The sequence below is a fragment of the Lycium ferocissimum genome, chromosome 3 (genome assembly GCF_029784015.1).
Source record: "Lycium ferocissimum isolate CSIRO_LF1 chromosome 3, AGI_CSIRO_Lferr_CH_V1, whole genome shotgun sequence".
In the NCBI taxonomy this organism is placed as follows: domain Eukaryota; kingdom Viridiplantae; phylum Streptophyta; class Magnoliopsida; order Solanales; family Solanaceae; genus Lycium; species Lycium ferocissimum.
The window spans coordinates 6349170-6366784 of NC_081344.1; the positions used below are offsets into that span (position 1 = coordinate 6349170).

The window sequence follows — 17615 nt, forward strand, 5'->3', positions numbered from 1 at the left end:
TCAGTTGAGAAAATCAAATATCCTTAACAAAGGAAGGTGACTAGGATGTGTCTTTAGGATTAATGCATGTCCTTTATGTGTTTTCTTAATTATTCTTACTGTATGTATATAACACCTAGTAATCCTATATCATGGTTATGGTTTTCTGTTCTTGTGTACCCTGTTTGTTTGATTTTGATCTCAATTTATCAGTTTTATGTTTTATTGCTTTTGAGTATATGAATTAGTGTAAATGGAATCGCTTCTAATATCATATCAAAAAAACCGAATTGAAAAAACCGAAACCGAACTTCAAAAAATCAAAACTGAAAGAACCGAACCGAATTGAACTAGTTGGGTTCGGTGTTCGGTGTCCACCTTCAAAAAACCGAAACCGAAATAGCCGAATCGAAGTTTGATAAAACCGAACCGAAGAACCGAACGCCCACCCCTAGTTCATTCATGAAACTAATCATTGAATCTAAACTTGAACCATAATAAAAACACGAGATAAATCAAAGGAACTTACCCCAAGGTGATTTCTCCCACAAACTCTTCAGAATTGCCCACAATACCCTCTAGGTTAGGAATTTAGTGAACGGGGAGAAATGATTCGAAATTGGGAATAAAAGGAAGTTTTTGTTTCAGCAATTTCCGCATTCGCGGACACCTTGTCCGCTGATGCGGACTCGCTTAGGCGAAGAGGGCTCCGCCTCTGCGGAACCGCTTAAACACATCACCTCTCGCGTCTGCGGGCCAAGTCCCGCGTGGGCGGACCCTCAGAAGCGAACCCATTCCCACCGGGGCGGGACATCAGATACCAGAAAGTTCTAGTTTTCACCAAGCGCAACCCAAAATCCCGACATCCATCCGAGAACCCCGAATACAAACCAAACATGCAGACATAAGTAAAAACGCGCTACGAACTCAGCCGAGGCCTCGGAATTCCCAACAGAGGTCATTTTGACTCGGTCAACCCCCAAAACCCCAAAGATAAGTTTCCAACAAAGAACCCAAAACGCTCCCGAGTGCCTCGGGAACCGAACCAATCACCCCACCAAGTCATAATCGACCCTCCGGACCTCACGGAATCGACAGAATTTTGAAAAAGATCCGTTTACTCGAAAATCAACTATTAGTCAAAAGCTTTCACTTAAAGGTTCTAATTTTCTCAAATCTTACTAAAACTCGCTCGATAATCTCGGGAACGGGGTCGAAGGGGTAAAATAGTCAAAACAAGCATAACGATTAAACGGATCGTTACAGTTGGGCTTGTTGTTTTAAAGCCCATTAAATTGATGGGCCCAGCTTGGGCCGTCAAATTTCGAAGCCGGTATGTGGGCTATGTCCGGATGAGCAAGACCAGCCCATTTTGACAACTCTAGACATAATATATCTCTTTAAAGTAGCGAGTTTAAAGTGTCTAAGCTTGTAAAATTTATAAACTTTGACTATATTTTAAATATCAGTCCTCATATAGGCTATATGTGTACTTACCACCTAAACCCGATCCACAAAAATAGTCCTTTTCCCCTTCCATAGTTCCATTTTGTATTTTCTTTTTTTCCCTCTTCATTTCTCATTTTTTCTAACGAATCTAACATATCACAATATTATGCGCGGTTTAACAATATAACTGTATAACACAACTCACTCTAAGCACGAAGAATAATAATAGGGAAAATGGGGAGGGGGAGAGGTGAGCTAATTGACAAAAGTTACAGGTCGGGCTCGTTTGGTATAGGGATAATGATAAGGATAAGGATAAATAATTTCGGGATTATATTTGAGATGAATTTATTTCATGTTTGGTTGGAATAAAATAGTGGTATAACTACTTCCGGAATTAATTATTCCGGAATTATAGTGAACTAATCCCAAAATTATAGTGCTATTTTATTCCTATCAGAGGATGAAATAACTAATCTCAGGATAAGTTATCCGGATAACTTGTTTCCAACCAAACGACCAGTTTATCACTGCTTTGAAACCTGTTCTGTTTAAAATATCGTGAGTTTAAAGTGGCTAAACTTAAACCATTTATAAAATTTGACTATATCTTAAATATTGGTCCTCAAATTAGCTATATGTGCATTTCCCACCTAAACCCAGCCCACAAAAATAGTAGTAGTAGCCATTTTCCCCTTCCATTTTGTATTTTCTCTTTTCCCTCTCCCTCAAAAAATTATTCACACAGTTTAATTAAAAGTATCAACACTGATCTAGCAACGAAGAAAAAGAATTGGGAAAATGTCTAGGGAAAGAGGTGAAGTGATTTACAAGATTTACAGAGCCTTAACTTATGGCTTATCGCCGTTGATTCATCTTCATCTACGGTGGCGCAAATTCCGAGGCCTGGAACATCCTCTTCGCTGGCGCGAGCGTCTCGGAATTCCTTCTCAGTCTCGGCCACGTGGCACTCTCTTCTGGTTCCACGCTGTCTCCCTTGGTCCACTCTCCTTCTCCCTTTCAACTTTTTTACTTTAACATTTCAATTCATGTACTCTGGATGGTTTTACTATCATATCTGTTTCATAATGTATTGTGTTGTATTATAGCTTGATTGGATAGTTGTTAGATAGATTCTATATTTTGTCTCTCTCATATGTATTATATTCACGGTGTCTCCCTTGGTCACTATCCTTCAGGATTCAACTTTGTTCCTATATTATAAAACAATTAATCTATATAATACATGTACTTTAATGGTTGTTAGTATGTTTCATAATATAATTAAAAATAAACATCGTATTTAAAGTAACAATACAATACAATAATCAATAGGTAACAACCATCCGAACAAACTCTAATTCTTACTCTAGTTAATGTATGTATATGATAATTGTAATTTATACAATTCTGTATCCTGCAATTTTTGGTCTTTTTTTTCTTCTTCATATTTCCAACTAATTTGCTCAATTTGTTGATCTATAGTATTATTTGTTTCCTTTTTCGTCCTAATTTGAAATTGTTATTGTTTTTTTTTTTTTTTAATTTGTTTGCTGAAATGTGGAATTAGGTGAAGGACTGTCCGCGATTCCCGTGATCAAATGCTGTGTAGAAAGGAGGCCTGATGTAACTGTTTTGATGACGACAACCACCACATCGGCATTGTGAGTCTCGATTTGAAATCAAAGTATATAATACTATCTTATTTTATTTTATTTTATTTTGATCCTCCATTATTTCGTTAAGTGTTTGGTGATAACAAATTTTGTGATGCGATAATGGCCACACAAATTAACATTTTCCAATTATAGTTTCACAAATTAACATTTTGCAATTATAGTTTAGTTTTCTTTTGCATAAAATGGAAGGTATTGTGGGAAATCCATAGAAAGTGGTTGTCCTGTGATTATGGGGGGAAAATAAACAAGACATCCTTGATGTAAAAATGTAGTTTAGTGTCTTACTTGTTGAGTGATTGCTTGTCTTTTTCACTGGCTTTAGGAAGGAAAACCTGGTTATCTGCAGATAAAGTCTTTTACTTTTATCATGGTTATCTGTTTTTAGCATTTTTAAAAATAGTTTTTTTTTTTTTTTTTTTTTTTTTTTTTAATGATCGAGAAATCCCTCTGAGGCCTACCCTTAGGACCAACTATAATGTTCGAAACTTGGAGATGATGGGCCCTCCTTCTACCCTTCTAAACTTAAATACCAGGTTGTAGTTTGCATGGCGCAGGACTCGAATCTATGACCTAAGTCACAAGTCGCTCAACCTTTATCACTTGACTAAGCCATGGGGCGACAAGGAAAAAGGTCAGTATTTTGAAGCATGCATTTTTTCAGAAGAAAAGAAAGACTTCTTTGAGAGTGCCTTTATGTTGTTCAAGATTCCTTTTAGTATCAGAAGACAAGTTATGTTCAAGATTCCTTTTAGTGCTCAACAGAAATAGAAGGCATATCTAACTTATTGGATCAAAACAATGTGAACAGAATCAACTACTTAATGATGAGCAACAGAAGATATGTCTTAGATCAGTTAATGCAAATACAAAATAATGTGCTTTCCAGTATGCTGTTTACTTTAACTTGTTTACTGATATGGGTTTTCCAATTTGGTCATTTAACAACTTCTGCCAGATTCATGTGGGCGTTATTTTTTTTTGATTATGTGCATGTGGGCGTTATTTTCACTTCTCTTTTCATGTTCTAGTGAAAAGCCAGTTCAATATTTAGTACCTAAATTATTGTTTTCTTACAGCGAGGTAATAAAGCACCAGCTTCCAAAAAATGTCATTTATCAGGTACTTGTTCCATTTCCGTAAGACTGATGCACAACTTACATTTTGCTTGATAGATATCAATAAGTTGAGTTATCTGACAGGACACCAACTTCCCTTTTAAGCATGCTATTCCAATTTTGACTTTTACAAGCGAAATCTAAAAACAGAAAATCACACCCTAGGCTCTTCTTCCATGTTGTTAGCTTTGTTTCTGCCTTCCTGTTTTTTTCAGAATTTTGAGCTCAAATGTTTCTTCTTTCTGACCTGCCTATTTCCACGTATAAAACTGAATTACTTTTTTGATCCAAAATTACTAGTAGCAATTACTTTCTATACGTGGCTTTCTTACCAAAGTTAGAAGATAGAGAGGGAGCGTCTCTAACATGTCTTTTGTTACAAATTTACCAGTTTTCTCCAGTTGACACTCCTGCCGCCATTGACACTTTCCTTCGTTATTGGAAACCTAGTGCGATCATGTTGATGGAAAGTGAGCTCTGGCCAAACCTGATTATAGGCGCTGCAAAAAATAGGGTAAGTATGCATCTTATCATTATCTATTTCTCTCTTAAGGATTTAATGTTAATTTTATTTAATTTTTAGAAAACACTATTTCATTTAACCTTTGTTATTGTCCAGAGTCCAGACACCCTGTTCCATGGTTTAACATCTATCTTGTTCCTTTTCTTTTAATTCTCATTGTATTCACTTGTATGTTAGTGTATTATGTTTGTTGTACTTACACTCATCCAATATGCTATTCAGATTGCACTTGCATTGCTTAATGCTCGAATATCTGCAAAATCTTATGACAGTTGGTCTCAGCCATTTATTATTCCTCTGACATCATTAATGCTCTCTAAATTCTTGCTGATTCTTCCACTGGTATGTATCTCATATATTTTCATTCAAGTGTTTGGAATTATTTTAAAGACATCATCTTACCTTTAAGCTTCTGCTGTTATTTCTATGCAGAGCACTACCCAGGCAATTCGCTTTCAACTGCTGCAGTGTCCACCCTTCATCATAAATTTTTGTGGTGACCTAAAGTATGGTATGGCCAAACTAAAAAGACTTATTAGCTTACATGATACAATAGAAATACTAGCACTCTTAATAAATTCATCTATATATTCCTGTAGTTTAGAGTGCTTCTTTGTTTCTTGTTATTGCCTTAGAAATGCACAGATGACTTCTTTGTTTTCAGGTTCAGAAATATTTGTTACATCTACCACTGCTTACCAAAGAGCAGGCATTAATTGTACCCTAGTTCTCACTTTCTTGTTCTTTTGCCTTTTAGCTGTAGGGAGCATTGACACAGATGAAGGGGATCAGAGAGCTCTGAAAGAGTTGCAGATACAACTTACGAACAGAAAAGTTTGGATGGCATCTTCTATTCATAAGGGTGAAGAAAAAGGTAATTTACGTGCTATATAATGTCTCGCCATGTATTAATGACTTTCCGTGGAGATGAAGAAATGAAAAGAATCCCGAGGCAAGGGTACTAGATGAGAGGGTCATAAAGCCCCCTTTTTGAGTTTTTTCTATTGTTTTATACCGCAGTAGTCTGAGCTTGGGTTCATGCAGGCACGTGGGTGAAGAAACTGTATTCTGTATATGTGTTTCTTTTTAATTCCCTTCCAATTTCTCTAAGTTGTTAAAGAGAGGTTAAGAGGAGACTGGACCCTCAACTCAAACTCATCATTATGACTTCTTTTTGGTTGAAGAGTGTAGGACTGAGTGAAGAGAAAACTTCCGAAGTATTAGTGATTGGAAAAAAATGACAACTCGTAGATCATTTGTTTTGATATAGGGAAGCAGTGCCTGTCCCCTCTCAGATGTATGTATGGGTGTAGATACCTACCAAGTCGATTGATTCTGTGCCAAGTCTGTTTGTCATACAATCACTATTCAAGTTAAAAAAAAAAAAAAATTAAGTAGTGCAGCTTGACCTTGATTTCCCACTTCAGTTAACAAAGTTTAAGGACATCTGCACTTTGTTTCTTTTCAATTTAACATGAGCATACGTTTCCGTTTTAACTTCTTTTAAAAAAGGAACTTTTTTCTCCTTCTCTATTTTTCTCTAAAGAGATGCATGGAATGATGGTGTGAGTTATGGTAATCAGTGTTTGTCTAAGTGGAAAGAGGAAGGGAAAAGGAAAAGGAAGAGGGGTTTCCCATATGACGCAAGTAACCTTCTGCTTGGGATATAGCAGAAAAGCTGTGAATAGAGTGTACCTCATGGTCTAATGACTTATGAATATGACTAGAAGTTGCTTTGTGCTGCTGATTGAATTTGTGACAACATTGATATGCAGTCATGTTGGGAGTACACAATGCACTAAAGCAAATACATCCGGATATCATTACCATCATTGTGCCTCGGCATCCTCAACATGGAGAACAAATTGCTTTGGTATGATTCGTTCCAGCCTATTAGAATTTATTTACTATTCATAATCCATCTCTGTCCTTCTCAAATTGCCCTAATTTCTCTCTTGAAATTTAACTTGACCGTGTCATTAAGTTATATTAACCATGATCACACTCAAGTGCCTTTTCTAACTGCCTAGTGAACTCTTGAATGATCTTGATCTGTTCTTTAAGCTCGTACTCATCCTCATTCTCATGTCCACCCAGTGGGCTGTGGAGGAAAGAGTTGGATGGGTTCCTGATACCGCATTATAGTTCAAGAGCAAGAAATTTGTCAAGTGAACATAGAAAGACTTGAAAACACCCATATTCTGTTAGTTAAATTGAGAAAAGCATGCGTTTTGACCTTAAACCAAAAGATTTAGAGGGATCATGATAGACCAAGACTTGGATAGGGAGGATAAATCCTTCTTAGCCATCCCAACTTGCTAATAAGGAAGTCCATCACCCAACAGGTTCGAATTAGACTAGGAAAGTTGATGTTTGTTCTCTTTGAGATGGATGGCTAAGGAAAGGCTTGTCAGATTGCTGTAGCTTTTTCCATTTTTAGTGAATAATTAAATTGAAACTTCTGTGTTCTCTCATTGGAACTGAGAACGGAAGGATAGTTGTTGGTCATATAGATAGTAGAAGAAATTCCATCAAGATCAGGCAATTTGCAGTCCACATTTAATCTCAAAAATGTCTCCACAGAACCCAAAAGACTAGGTCCCCTCAAAGTGCAGTGAAGCCCATTAAAGTACCGACATAAATTTAAACGCTACCAAAGGCAGGAGTTGCAACCTGTTTACATTCATAATGAATCTTACATTTCACCACTTTCTTGTCATTAAAAATGTCCTAATCTTTGGAGTGATGTCAAAGAGGCCTTTATCTCATTACACAGAGCTTGTATATTACTTCCTCTATCAAGGCTGGATTTATGTTATGTCTTCCTCAACTTATGCAGGAATTGGAGAAAAATGGAGTAAGGGTAGCATTACGATCACGTCATGATAAGCTCATGCCAGGGACAAACATATATGTGGTTGACACATTAGGTTAACCTCTTTTGGCTTTATGATAATTCCTCAAGTTAGCTGACTCAGATTTTCTGTTTAGATCTGTTTGTCTTAGCTTTACCATCCCATTCCCTTTAAAAAAGGTTAGTGAGGTAATTTGTTTTCCCGAATCCCGTAGGTGAAATAGTCAAATGGCTTCCATCACGCATTTTCTGTGAACTCTAACAAACTAAGAATAACTAAAGAGAAAAGCAGAAAGAGTTTAGAGCTTGTTGCTAATAAGCTTTGTTCTAGTTGTGGATCAAAGTGCTTCCTAGTATGACTAGGGTGCAGTGCATCCAATTAGTGATCTCCTCGCTCTCGTTGAAATGTTTACATTACATGGACCCACGTACTTCAACAGGTAAAATGCAGTTTTATCTCTCAATTTTAGTGAGAAGATCTGCACATGAGAAGCAGGTTGAAAATCTAACCCCAAAGAATCTACACCTTCATAAGAGCTGAAACTCGCCACAATCCACATCATATAATAATTTTCTTATATGTAAATTTTAGAACTAAGAATTACATTACATGGACCCGTTGAAATGTTTACATTACATGGACCCACGTACTTCAACAAGGTAAAAATAGCTACAAAATTTCAGTTTTATCTCTCTAATTTTACTTGTGCTTCACCTATTGAGAAGATCCAGCTTGCACATGAGAAGCAGGTTGAAAATCTAACCCCAAAGAATCTACACCTTAATAAGAGCTGAAACTTATTTGTCGAGCCACAATCCACATCATATAATAATTTCCTTATATGTAAATTTTAGATATTCGCCTATAGAAGCTACTCCCTCCGTCCATGTTTACTTGTCCATGTTTGACTAGGCGCACCCCTTGAGAAGAAATAAATAGAATGGTAATTTACTATATCACCCCTAATTATTACAAGTTATCTAAATGTTCGGAAAGGAATAGTACTTAATAATAAGGGTAAAATGGATACAAAATGGTAAATTATCTCTTGGTTTTCCAAACTGGACAAGTAAAAGTGGACATCTATTTTTAGTACAGTGGACTGATACAGCTCAGAAATTTAACAAGTAAATTGGGGTTAGTGATAGAATGCTCCTAAAGAGTAAATGTAGGAATTACTCTTGATAGAATGCTCCTAAAGAGTAAATGTAGGAATTACTCTTGAACAAAGATTCAATAAGCTTCGAGAGCTATGAGAGAGATGGAGATATAGAAAGGGAGAAGATATATTGATTCATATGACATAGAATGAATTACAATTGCAGTTGGCATCAGATTATAAGCCACTGAGTTTAGGCGGGAAAAGCTGTTAGCACAGCTGTCAACTAACTTCCGGAAGCATGTGCCTGTCACGTGCGTTTATTTCTAACTAATCCCCCAACTAACTAACTAACTGCTTACTTGATTAACTAATTGCCAGCTAATACAATCAAATTGGGAAAGAATACAATGAATTACAATTAGGATCATATCATGGACAAGTAAAAATGGACGGAGGGAGTAGAAGATTAGGTGCAGTAATTTTAAACGGCTGCCCCTTGCTGTTGCAGAGATGTATTAACAAAGTCATTGATATTCTTATATATGCTCTGCAGGAGAATTACAACAGTTTTACAGAGTAACACCAATAGCTGTGATTGGAGGTTCATTTCTACCAGGTTCAGCTGGTCATAATATTTCAGAAGCCGCTGCAGCAGGCTGTGCAATTTTGACTGGTCAATTCGGTTCCCATCTTTTTAAATAGAACTTGAATACAATCTGTAGCTAGTCTGGGATCAAGGCTTCTTTCCTTTGTTTCTTTGGAGTGCCTGGTTAAGTTGTAGTAAAATTTCAAGTTTGATTCTCATCTGGTGCACAACGTATATTTATATCAGTTTCCCTATTGGTTCAATTATCAGGTCCTTATATTGGGCATTTCTCTCATATGGCAACAGAGATGCAACGGTTGAATCCTTTGTCAGTATTACAGGTCTGGATACTTACTTTGATCTATACACACTCAGCTGACGTGCACTGGGCATTCAGGAATGTGTTCATAATGTGTTTTAGATGCTTTTTATTGGAAGGGAAGGATGGCATGAATATTTTAGGAAGGGGTAGTTCAAAAACTCTTTTGTTTATGTAGTCAAATTTCAAGGTCAATTTTGAGAGTATTCCTAGCATGTTGCATACACAAAACCTAAATTTGAGAAATGCAGTTAACTAACCTGTTTTGTAGAAAAAGGAAGACTCAACGTAGTCAAAAAAATGAGAAGGTGGAACAGCAACATAACGCTTAACATTTATGAATTTGAGAATGAAAGTATCTTGTTCAATAGCTCTTATTGAATGGCAGAAAATGAAATAAGAAAATAAAGCTAGTCAAGACTTCTTATAATCAACAACCTCTAAGTCAGTAGGCTTTGACTGCAAATTTTGGATTTCGTTAGGTCCCTGTCTTTCTCCTAAATGCGCATCCAATGTACTGGAGCTAACTTTCTTTTGTACGAATTTGCTTCTTCTGGGTGCCTTTACTGAAACTTCTTACTTCATGAAAAAAAAAAGGTCAATAGCCTGTGACTGACAAAAGCTTCAAGAACCAGGTTGTCATCTTCTGCAGAAATTCTGAATGCTTTTTATAGAAGTACAGTAAAAGTGAAGTATCCATATGAAGTGTGTGAGATATGCAAATGGGTACTGTACCTTTTAATTTTCAACAGTACAATCTTACTAGAAAGAGAATCCCAACTACAGTGTTCATATAAATTGGTACTGATGAACCTACAGCAGGAGACTAACATTTCAGATTATAATTTAGCTTTAGAAGCATATGCACTTACAAGTCTGAAGGGCTGAAAGTACCGTTATCACAAAGGCATCAGCATATTGAAGTGTTTACTGTCATTTACTTTGTATATGATTTTTTATCTCCCTCTTAGAGATCTTATCAGACACCTTTGCCCTGGCAGGTTTCTGGACACATTCTTGTCAAAGCTCTCAGCAACCTTCTTAGTGATTTAAAACTTTTGGAAGCACGTCAAGAAGCTGCTAAACAAGCTTATCATGCTCTGTCTTGTGGGATCACTGAAAACGTTTGGAGCCTTCTAGACTTCCACGTTTTTCGGATTGCACTGGCAAACCAAGGTTTGATGCTGTGAACCCCTTTCTTCGGCTCATCCTATCCATGATTGGACTATGTCATGTTAAAAAAAGTCCGTCAGTCTTCACAGTTCCTATATCAAAATCATGGTATCTTGAACAGGGAAGAAAATCTCATGTAAAGAACATAAATAATGTTTCCTCCTTTTCCTGAATACCAGTTTCTCTTTTGTTAATTTTCATTAATGTGATGAGAAATGTCTCGGCTCAATGGATGCTAGACTCAGTCATAGAATACCTCATTAGATATCGGGTTGTCACCTGTATATCAGGTTCTCTCCTGTTAATTTTCATTAATGTGATGACTGATGAAAAATGCCCTCAGCTCATTGATTGCTAGACTAGGTCATGCAATACCTCATTAGATATCTGGTCGTCCTCTTTTAACTCCTCAGCTGTAAGCTTGTTCGCCTGAGATTTCTGCAGGAGCTACTGTAATGCATTTCTTTTATCTTCTTTTTATTTAATCGATCGTACGTCATCTCCTGTTTTGCAGCACAAGTGTCCTTATTCCATTTCTTGTTTAGCTGTACGCGTTTGTTCAAGACTAACCCCTATAAAAGACAAACTTCATCCCAAGTCCATGAAGTGCGTTTTCTTGCGATACTTTCATCTCGAAAAAGCTGCAAATGTTGTGATCTTACTACAAAAGGATATTTTATATCAGATGTAACCTTTTCTGGGCACTCAACCAAACATCAATTCCCATGGGCACTCAACCAAACATCAATTCCCATGGTTGTCCCACTTCAATGCTTCCTACCCTAATGCATTGTCCTCCTTTTGGTGCAAGCTTCCAACATGGTCTAGAGCCTGTTTGGATGGGCTTAAAAATTTTTAAGCTAAGCCAAACAGGCCAACTTATTTTTTTGGGCTTATTTTAAGCACAAAATGGCTTATAAGCTGGCCAGCCAAACACTCAAAAAAGCTGAAAACAGCTTATAAGCTGTTTATTTTTTATAAGCTAAGCCAAACGGGCTCCTAGTATTGTGAAGCGTGTGCAAACACGTTCATGACCAATGCCTCACTTTCCACACACATTAGCATGTAAGAGTTCAGAGTTTGGCACGTGTGCAGGCACCAAGGATCTGAGGCATTACACATTTGCATGGCAGTAAATTAAAGGGCGATTTGAATTTCCCTCAGCTTCTTTTGAAAGTTCGCGGCAGTTAAATATATTTTTTTTGCTTTCTCAGATTGTCCTTAGTGAGATTTGCCTCCCAAGATGCTTTATGAGCAAAGAGCAGTCTTAAGAGGACAAGGGTTTTTCAGGGGAGGCCTCGAAAGGAAGTGTATCACAAGTATCAGGTAAGTTAAAGATTTAAACATTGGTTTACAGATGCATTTATTACATTACTAGTTGTTACTTTGGTAGTGTTAGGTGACACCTTTGTTACACCGTTTGATTAAGATTTTTTTTTTTTTTGTTGCATCAACTCAACAGAGAACAACTTTGTTTGGTTTGGAAGTCAAACCTATTTCTGACAAGCGACACAAAGATCTTCCAAAAATGAAGTATTCCTGGTTTAGGGATCATCAGTAATTCTAATGTTCTTTATAGTATATTATTACTATTAAATGCCATAATCAAGTGAGAAAAGGATCTAATTGACTTCTTCATAATTCAGTGATACAGTCCAATGAAATGTTGTTTGATTGATGTTGTCGCCTTACAGTTAATGCATGTAGGAGGAGCAGCAGAAACTCTTCCCCTGTGAGATTGCTCAAAGCTTGAAATGAAGAACATGATAATCTGAATGACGTACATTTGCACTTCTGTGGATTTGAACGAGAAGTTCATGGCTGCTATGACCAGTACTTACAAATCTCTTGCATCTCTGGGCTAATTTGCTGATTAAAATTATCTACACCTTATATGGCTTCTCCACCACCGCCTATGGTTTGTTCCTTAACAAGCATGTTTCTGCCAGGTGCAGCTTTCTCCTTTCTTAGCTTCACAATGCTGCTGACCTGAAATTGTTTCAGCTTTTATTGGGTTTCATATAAGCAACTTTCATCAGAACTCTATTCTGGGAATCACTGCCTAGAATGTTGATGGTGGGTTTTTTTTTTTTTTTTTAACTGTCAAACTTTATTAATTACCAAGCACTTCGTTACATATCCAGAGCAAACTACCAATCTGCTCATCTAATCAGCATCCTACATACCAAAGAAGACACAAAAATCTAAGAACCAAGTAAACACTATAACTCCCTAACAAATTCAAAGTGCCTCCTATTCTCCCTCACTCTAGTACATAGTGTGGTCTGTATGCTATGCACCAGTTTGGCTTTGTCCTTCTGTTATTGAACACTCAGAGTTTCTTTCGCCCCATAGTTCATAGATCACAGTTGCAAAGCTTGCTTTGAGTAGTACACCCCTTGGAGCTTTAGTTTTGCTTGCTCTTTGCACCCACCCCTTGGAGCTTTAGTTGATGGTGGTTTTGGTAACAGGTAGAAGCGACCTTAATAGACAAAACGTCCAGAAGTTTGTTCAGCTAACAATTTCTTACAGTTCTCACGCACTATGACTGGGCGTGAACAATGACTACCGGAATTCTGTGCAATGATAGTACACTTTCACTAGGAATGCTGAGAAGTAGTGTTACAAATATTATTCGTGGAAGAGTAGCATTTTTTCATGGATGTTGATTTTTGGTGCTTCCTCGGTGGCAAAAGAGTTTCATGTTAGTGTGCTTTTTGTAAGTTGCAATATCTTTGTTCTGATCCTTATTTTCACATTATTGAGATTCGTTACTACATAAGCCTGTGAAAGTGGTGATTCGTGATTATGCTATTGCTTGTCTAACTACACATTTAAGTGCATATGTTTTAAACCGTATTTTCAGTGGTGGCATGGTCAACCAGATGTTTTGCCCTGGCATTGATTAGTTTTCGAATTGTAGGTTGTAGACGCCTGTTTTAAGTACATTGGATTAGGAGAACTCCTGAATGGGAATATCCAACTACTATAAAATATATACAAGTTCAACATACAAATTGCAGATAAATCAACAGAACGGCTGTTTCTTTGCATGTCATTACTTGTTATTGTGCTTAAAGTGAACCTATGTATAGCCCCTAGAATATATTTTGGTAAGCGTCTCATTATAATCTCTTTATATTGCCAATATGAACAGTTCCATCAAACTTGAATGTATGAAAGTGACATTGACAAAGCAAAACACAGAATCTGTTAGAACTCCGACGTGCAACGACTAAGCTCACATCCATCTGACCTCACATTTCTACCATCTTAACTATAGTTGAGTATTGTCTTGTAATTTATTACCTTGGTCCCTTGAGAAATTAGTGATGTCTTTCTGGCTCTTTCTGTTTCTAGACATAACAAGACTCAATTTTACTTTAGCCCAAATCGTAAATTCCTTAGGTTTCGTCCAGTTCTCCAGAAAGCAGAGAAATGAAGAGAGAGAAAGGAACGAAAAGGAAAAGAAAGTCATAATCAAGAAAGTGTAAAGGTAGAAAGATTGTTTATTTCTTTGTTTGGTTTTGTAGGAAAATAAAATTATCCTCGTTCTTCCCATTTAGAAACGTGGAATTGAACCCGATGGAATGTCACCTTTCTCTCCCCTTTTTTAAACCATCTGGTATTTGATTCACTGGATCAACTAATCTAGATTTGCATCCTATATGGTCCACTGAAGGAAGCCTTTCTATCAAAATTTCTTCATCTCTAGAACTTGAAGACGAGACCTTGGTTAAGAATAAAAAGATTTCATTCATTCCATCATATTCTTGACAATTTTCTTAAATCTCCTTTTCAAACCAAACTATGGAGAGAAGAAAAAAAAAATCCCGCCCTTTTCTTCTAGCTATAATCTGTCAAAAGTACATATATGAATCTCCTAAAAGGTATAGTTAAATGAATTAAAATAACATCTTGTTGCTCTAGATCCTAACCAATAAACTATTTATATTCAGTACAAACAAATGTTCTAATGCTTAAATAAAATTATTGAATGCATGTTATGTGTAAGTATAGGATTATTTTTATATGCCCGTCTTTTGTAGCCCCCTAGTGGCCACCACCTTTATAAAAGAATGGCATAATATGAAATGACCAAAATCCAAAAAGATACGATAGTCCCCACTACAATTTTTCTAGTAATACGTACGACAAACTTTTGATATACGTGTCTGACCTAACTATCTTTGATTTGCATTTTGGGATATTTGCTGGTAGTGACATCCCATAGTTGACGTTGAACTTGTATGAATAAGCAAAACAAAAATCACATGGACAACTTAAGTGGTAGAAACAACATTTGGATGAAGAGGTAAAATCAAAATGGTGATTCAAACGGTAGTCTATTAGCTTGCATTAGTCATTTGCACCAGACTAGTATACTATTTCGCCAAGCTTTCAAAACTTGCTTAATTTAGAATGTAATTTTTGTTAACTGTTTTTTGAGAGTAACAGTTTTTGTTTGGCCAATCTGTTGAAAAAAATACTTTTTCAATATTAGAGGAGTAATTTGTGTATGACAAAGTTCTAAAAGTGCTTTCAGAAAAAGAAAAAAAAATCTATTCCTAAAATATAACTTTCATTACTATTCAAAAGCACTTACTTTTTTCCTAAAAGATTGACGAAACACCATTATTTTAGAAAATAAACATTTATAGAAGAAAATAAATACGTTTTTTCTATAAACTTGACCTAGCTGGCTAAAAATTAATAATAATAGAAGTGGAGAAAAAGTTGTTGCCTAATAATAGTACTAGTGGAGAAAAAAAGATCAAAAGCATCTTATAAGTATAAGGGTAACTCTTCACTTTAAATTTGTAAAGGTGGTCACTTTTGGTCGGAAAGCTCATGACGACTGACGTAAATATTACATGCATTGTGATGGAGACAGTATCCAAAATATCTTTTGAACGATTTGAACCAAAGTTGAATATATAAGATGAAACCTATAAAAATTCAATAGATTTATAGTACGGATTCTTTTCAAACCCCTTGAACAGTTTGAAATTAATTTATTAATTTGACCTAATATTGCTGGGGATGATGGCAAGATTGGAGCAGCAAAGCTTTGACCCCTAGTACTATAGTGCCAATAAATAAAGAAATACTCACTAATTTTCACCGGTTTCCTCCTTGAGGATCAGTGTTTACCTTATGGTACCGTTAAAAGCACTCTTTCTTAAAAAATTGATGACTCATTAACTTATTTGTGACTAGTTTGATTTGGTTTGGCTGGTAAAAGAGAACAAGAAAAAAGAAGACAAAACCAATACATTTTTTTTTTCTCATATGTTTTGACAATATTTTACAGGTGCCAAAAAAGAGAGTGGAGGAATGCCTTGGCCTTTGCGAGTACTGTACTGTTGTTTCATTAACAGTCACCTAAAGCCAACGAAGAATTTATTTATTTTTCAACAGCCAATGAAATCTGACCTACTGCTTCAAATATGCCATTTATTACACGCTGTTTTTCTTTTTCTTTTTATATTTTATAATACTGGGCTATAAATGAAGACATTTTTCTTCTAGAACATGTTCCACGACAGGTACCTGCCATGCTTACGCCCTCTTTGCTTTTCTTTTTGTCTCGATTAATTTAAGCTCGTTTGACACTTTGAGCCATAATATTACTTTCTCGGTTCATTTTTGCTTATCACTATATTAAAAATAGTTTATTACTTTATCTCATCCACTTTAATATATCAAGAGAAAAATAATTTTATTTTTGTTTTACCTTAACATTAATAACGCTTTCTCAAAATCATTTTCAAATCTATTGACTCTGCGGTGTCGGCTCAAGGCTAAGGCAGCCAAAGCAATGGGCTTCCGTTCTAAATAAATGGTGTTTTAGACTTTTTCACTTTGTTTCTAAATAAGTGTTGTTGTAGGATTTCAAGAAGAAATTGCTCTTGTTCTTCCAAAATTATCCTTATTTACATAATCAATAATCATTAAGTTGCTTTTCTACAAAAGAGGTAAAATTTGATTAGGGGTAAGTTAGTAAAAATACTTCTAATTTTCTAGGAGTGAGCAATTTCTTAAGGGGTGTGCATAAGCTAAAAACACCACTTATTATGAAACGAATGGAGTAATAGGTTTATGAATATTTAAAAAAAAAAAATTACTCATCTGTCTTAATGTATGTGATACTTTTCGCTTTCCGAGATTCAAACTGCATGAATTTTGACCTTCAAACTGCATGAATTTTGACCAACATTTTTAGATGTATTTTTTCACCAAATTGATATGAGAAAAGTCGTAACTTATATTACTTTTCATGTAGTTTTCAATATTAATCTTAAAGTATTACTTCAAAGTTTAGTCAAATTGACTTTCGATAAGCGAAAAGTATTGCATAGGAGGGAGTATTATTTAAAAGTAAAAAGGTACTTATAATTTTAACTAAAAAAGGAAGAAAAACTCATATTTGTTGCTAATGTTGATTACACTGGTTAGAAAAAATAGACTTCATAATAAAACTATATTTTAAGAAAAGTTAGGGCCTCTCATCAAGATTTGGCTTTAGGCCACCGCGGATGTTGAGCCGGCCCTGTGAGACTGTACACCAATTGATGTGAACATTATTTGTTAAATATGTATCTCATTTATTAAAGAAAGTGCAAAGTTCATTGTGAACAAATAAAAATGAATAGATGGAATATTGGGATAAAAATCGTTTACACTCCTAACTTCGTTTTTCAAAATCAAACTGGCTCTTGAACTCCAAACGTTAGATATTATTCTTACTAAGTGGTTGTTTGTCAATTTTAAAAGAAATTTACTTGTTTTCAAAAACTTTTAACGATCTCTCTCCAAATTTTGAACATAAATT

The 17615-nt window shown here is 35.7% G+C and overlaps 1 protein-coding gene across 5 annotated transcripts; it reads left to right on the top strand.

Moving 5' to 3' along the window:
- The first annotated feature begins 2063 nt into the window (after positions 1-2063).
- On the top strand, positions 2064-13611 carry LOC132049471 (probable 3-deoxy-D-manno-octulosonic acid transferase, mitochondrial). 5 transcript variants are annotated; one of them, XM_059440287.1, is made up of 14 exons: positions 2064-2428; positions 2999-3092; positions 4184-4226; positions 4614-4736; positions 4968-5087; positions 5178-5256; positions 5503-5619; positions 6521-6618; positions 7585-7675; positions 9256-9375; positions 9559-9629; positions 10609-11070; positions 11995-12106; positions 12475-13611. In XM_059440287.1, exons 1-12 carry the CDS (start codon positions 2230-2232, stop codon positions 10795-10797), a joined length of 1344 nt encoding a protein of 447 aa, XP_059296270.1. In that variant the 5' UTR covers positions 2064-2229; the 3' UTR covers positions 10798-11070; positions 11995-12106; positions 12475-13611. The 5 variants fall into 5 exon arrangements, with proteins under 5 accessions (XP_059296270.1, XP_059296269.1, XP_059296272.1 ...); XM_059440286.1 differs by having other exon boundaries at positions 12488-13611; XM_059440289.1 differs by having other exon boundaries at positions 2066-2428; positions 10609-10783.
- The last annotated feature ends 4004 nt before the right edge of the window (positions 13612-17615 follow it).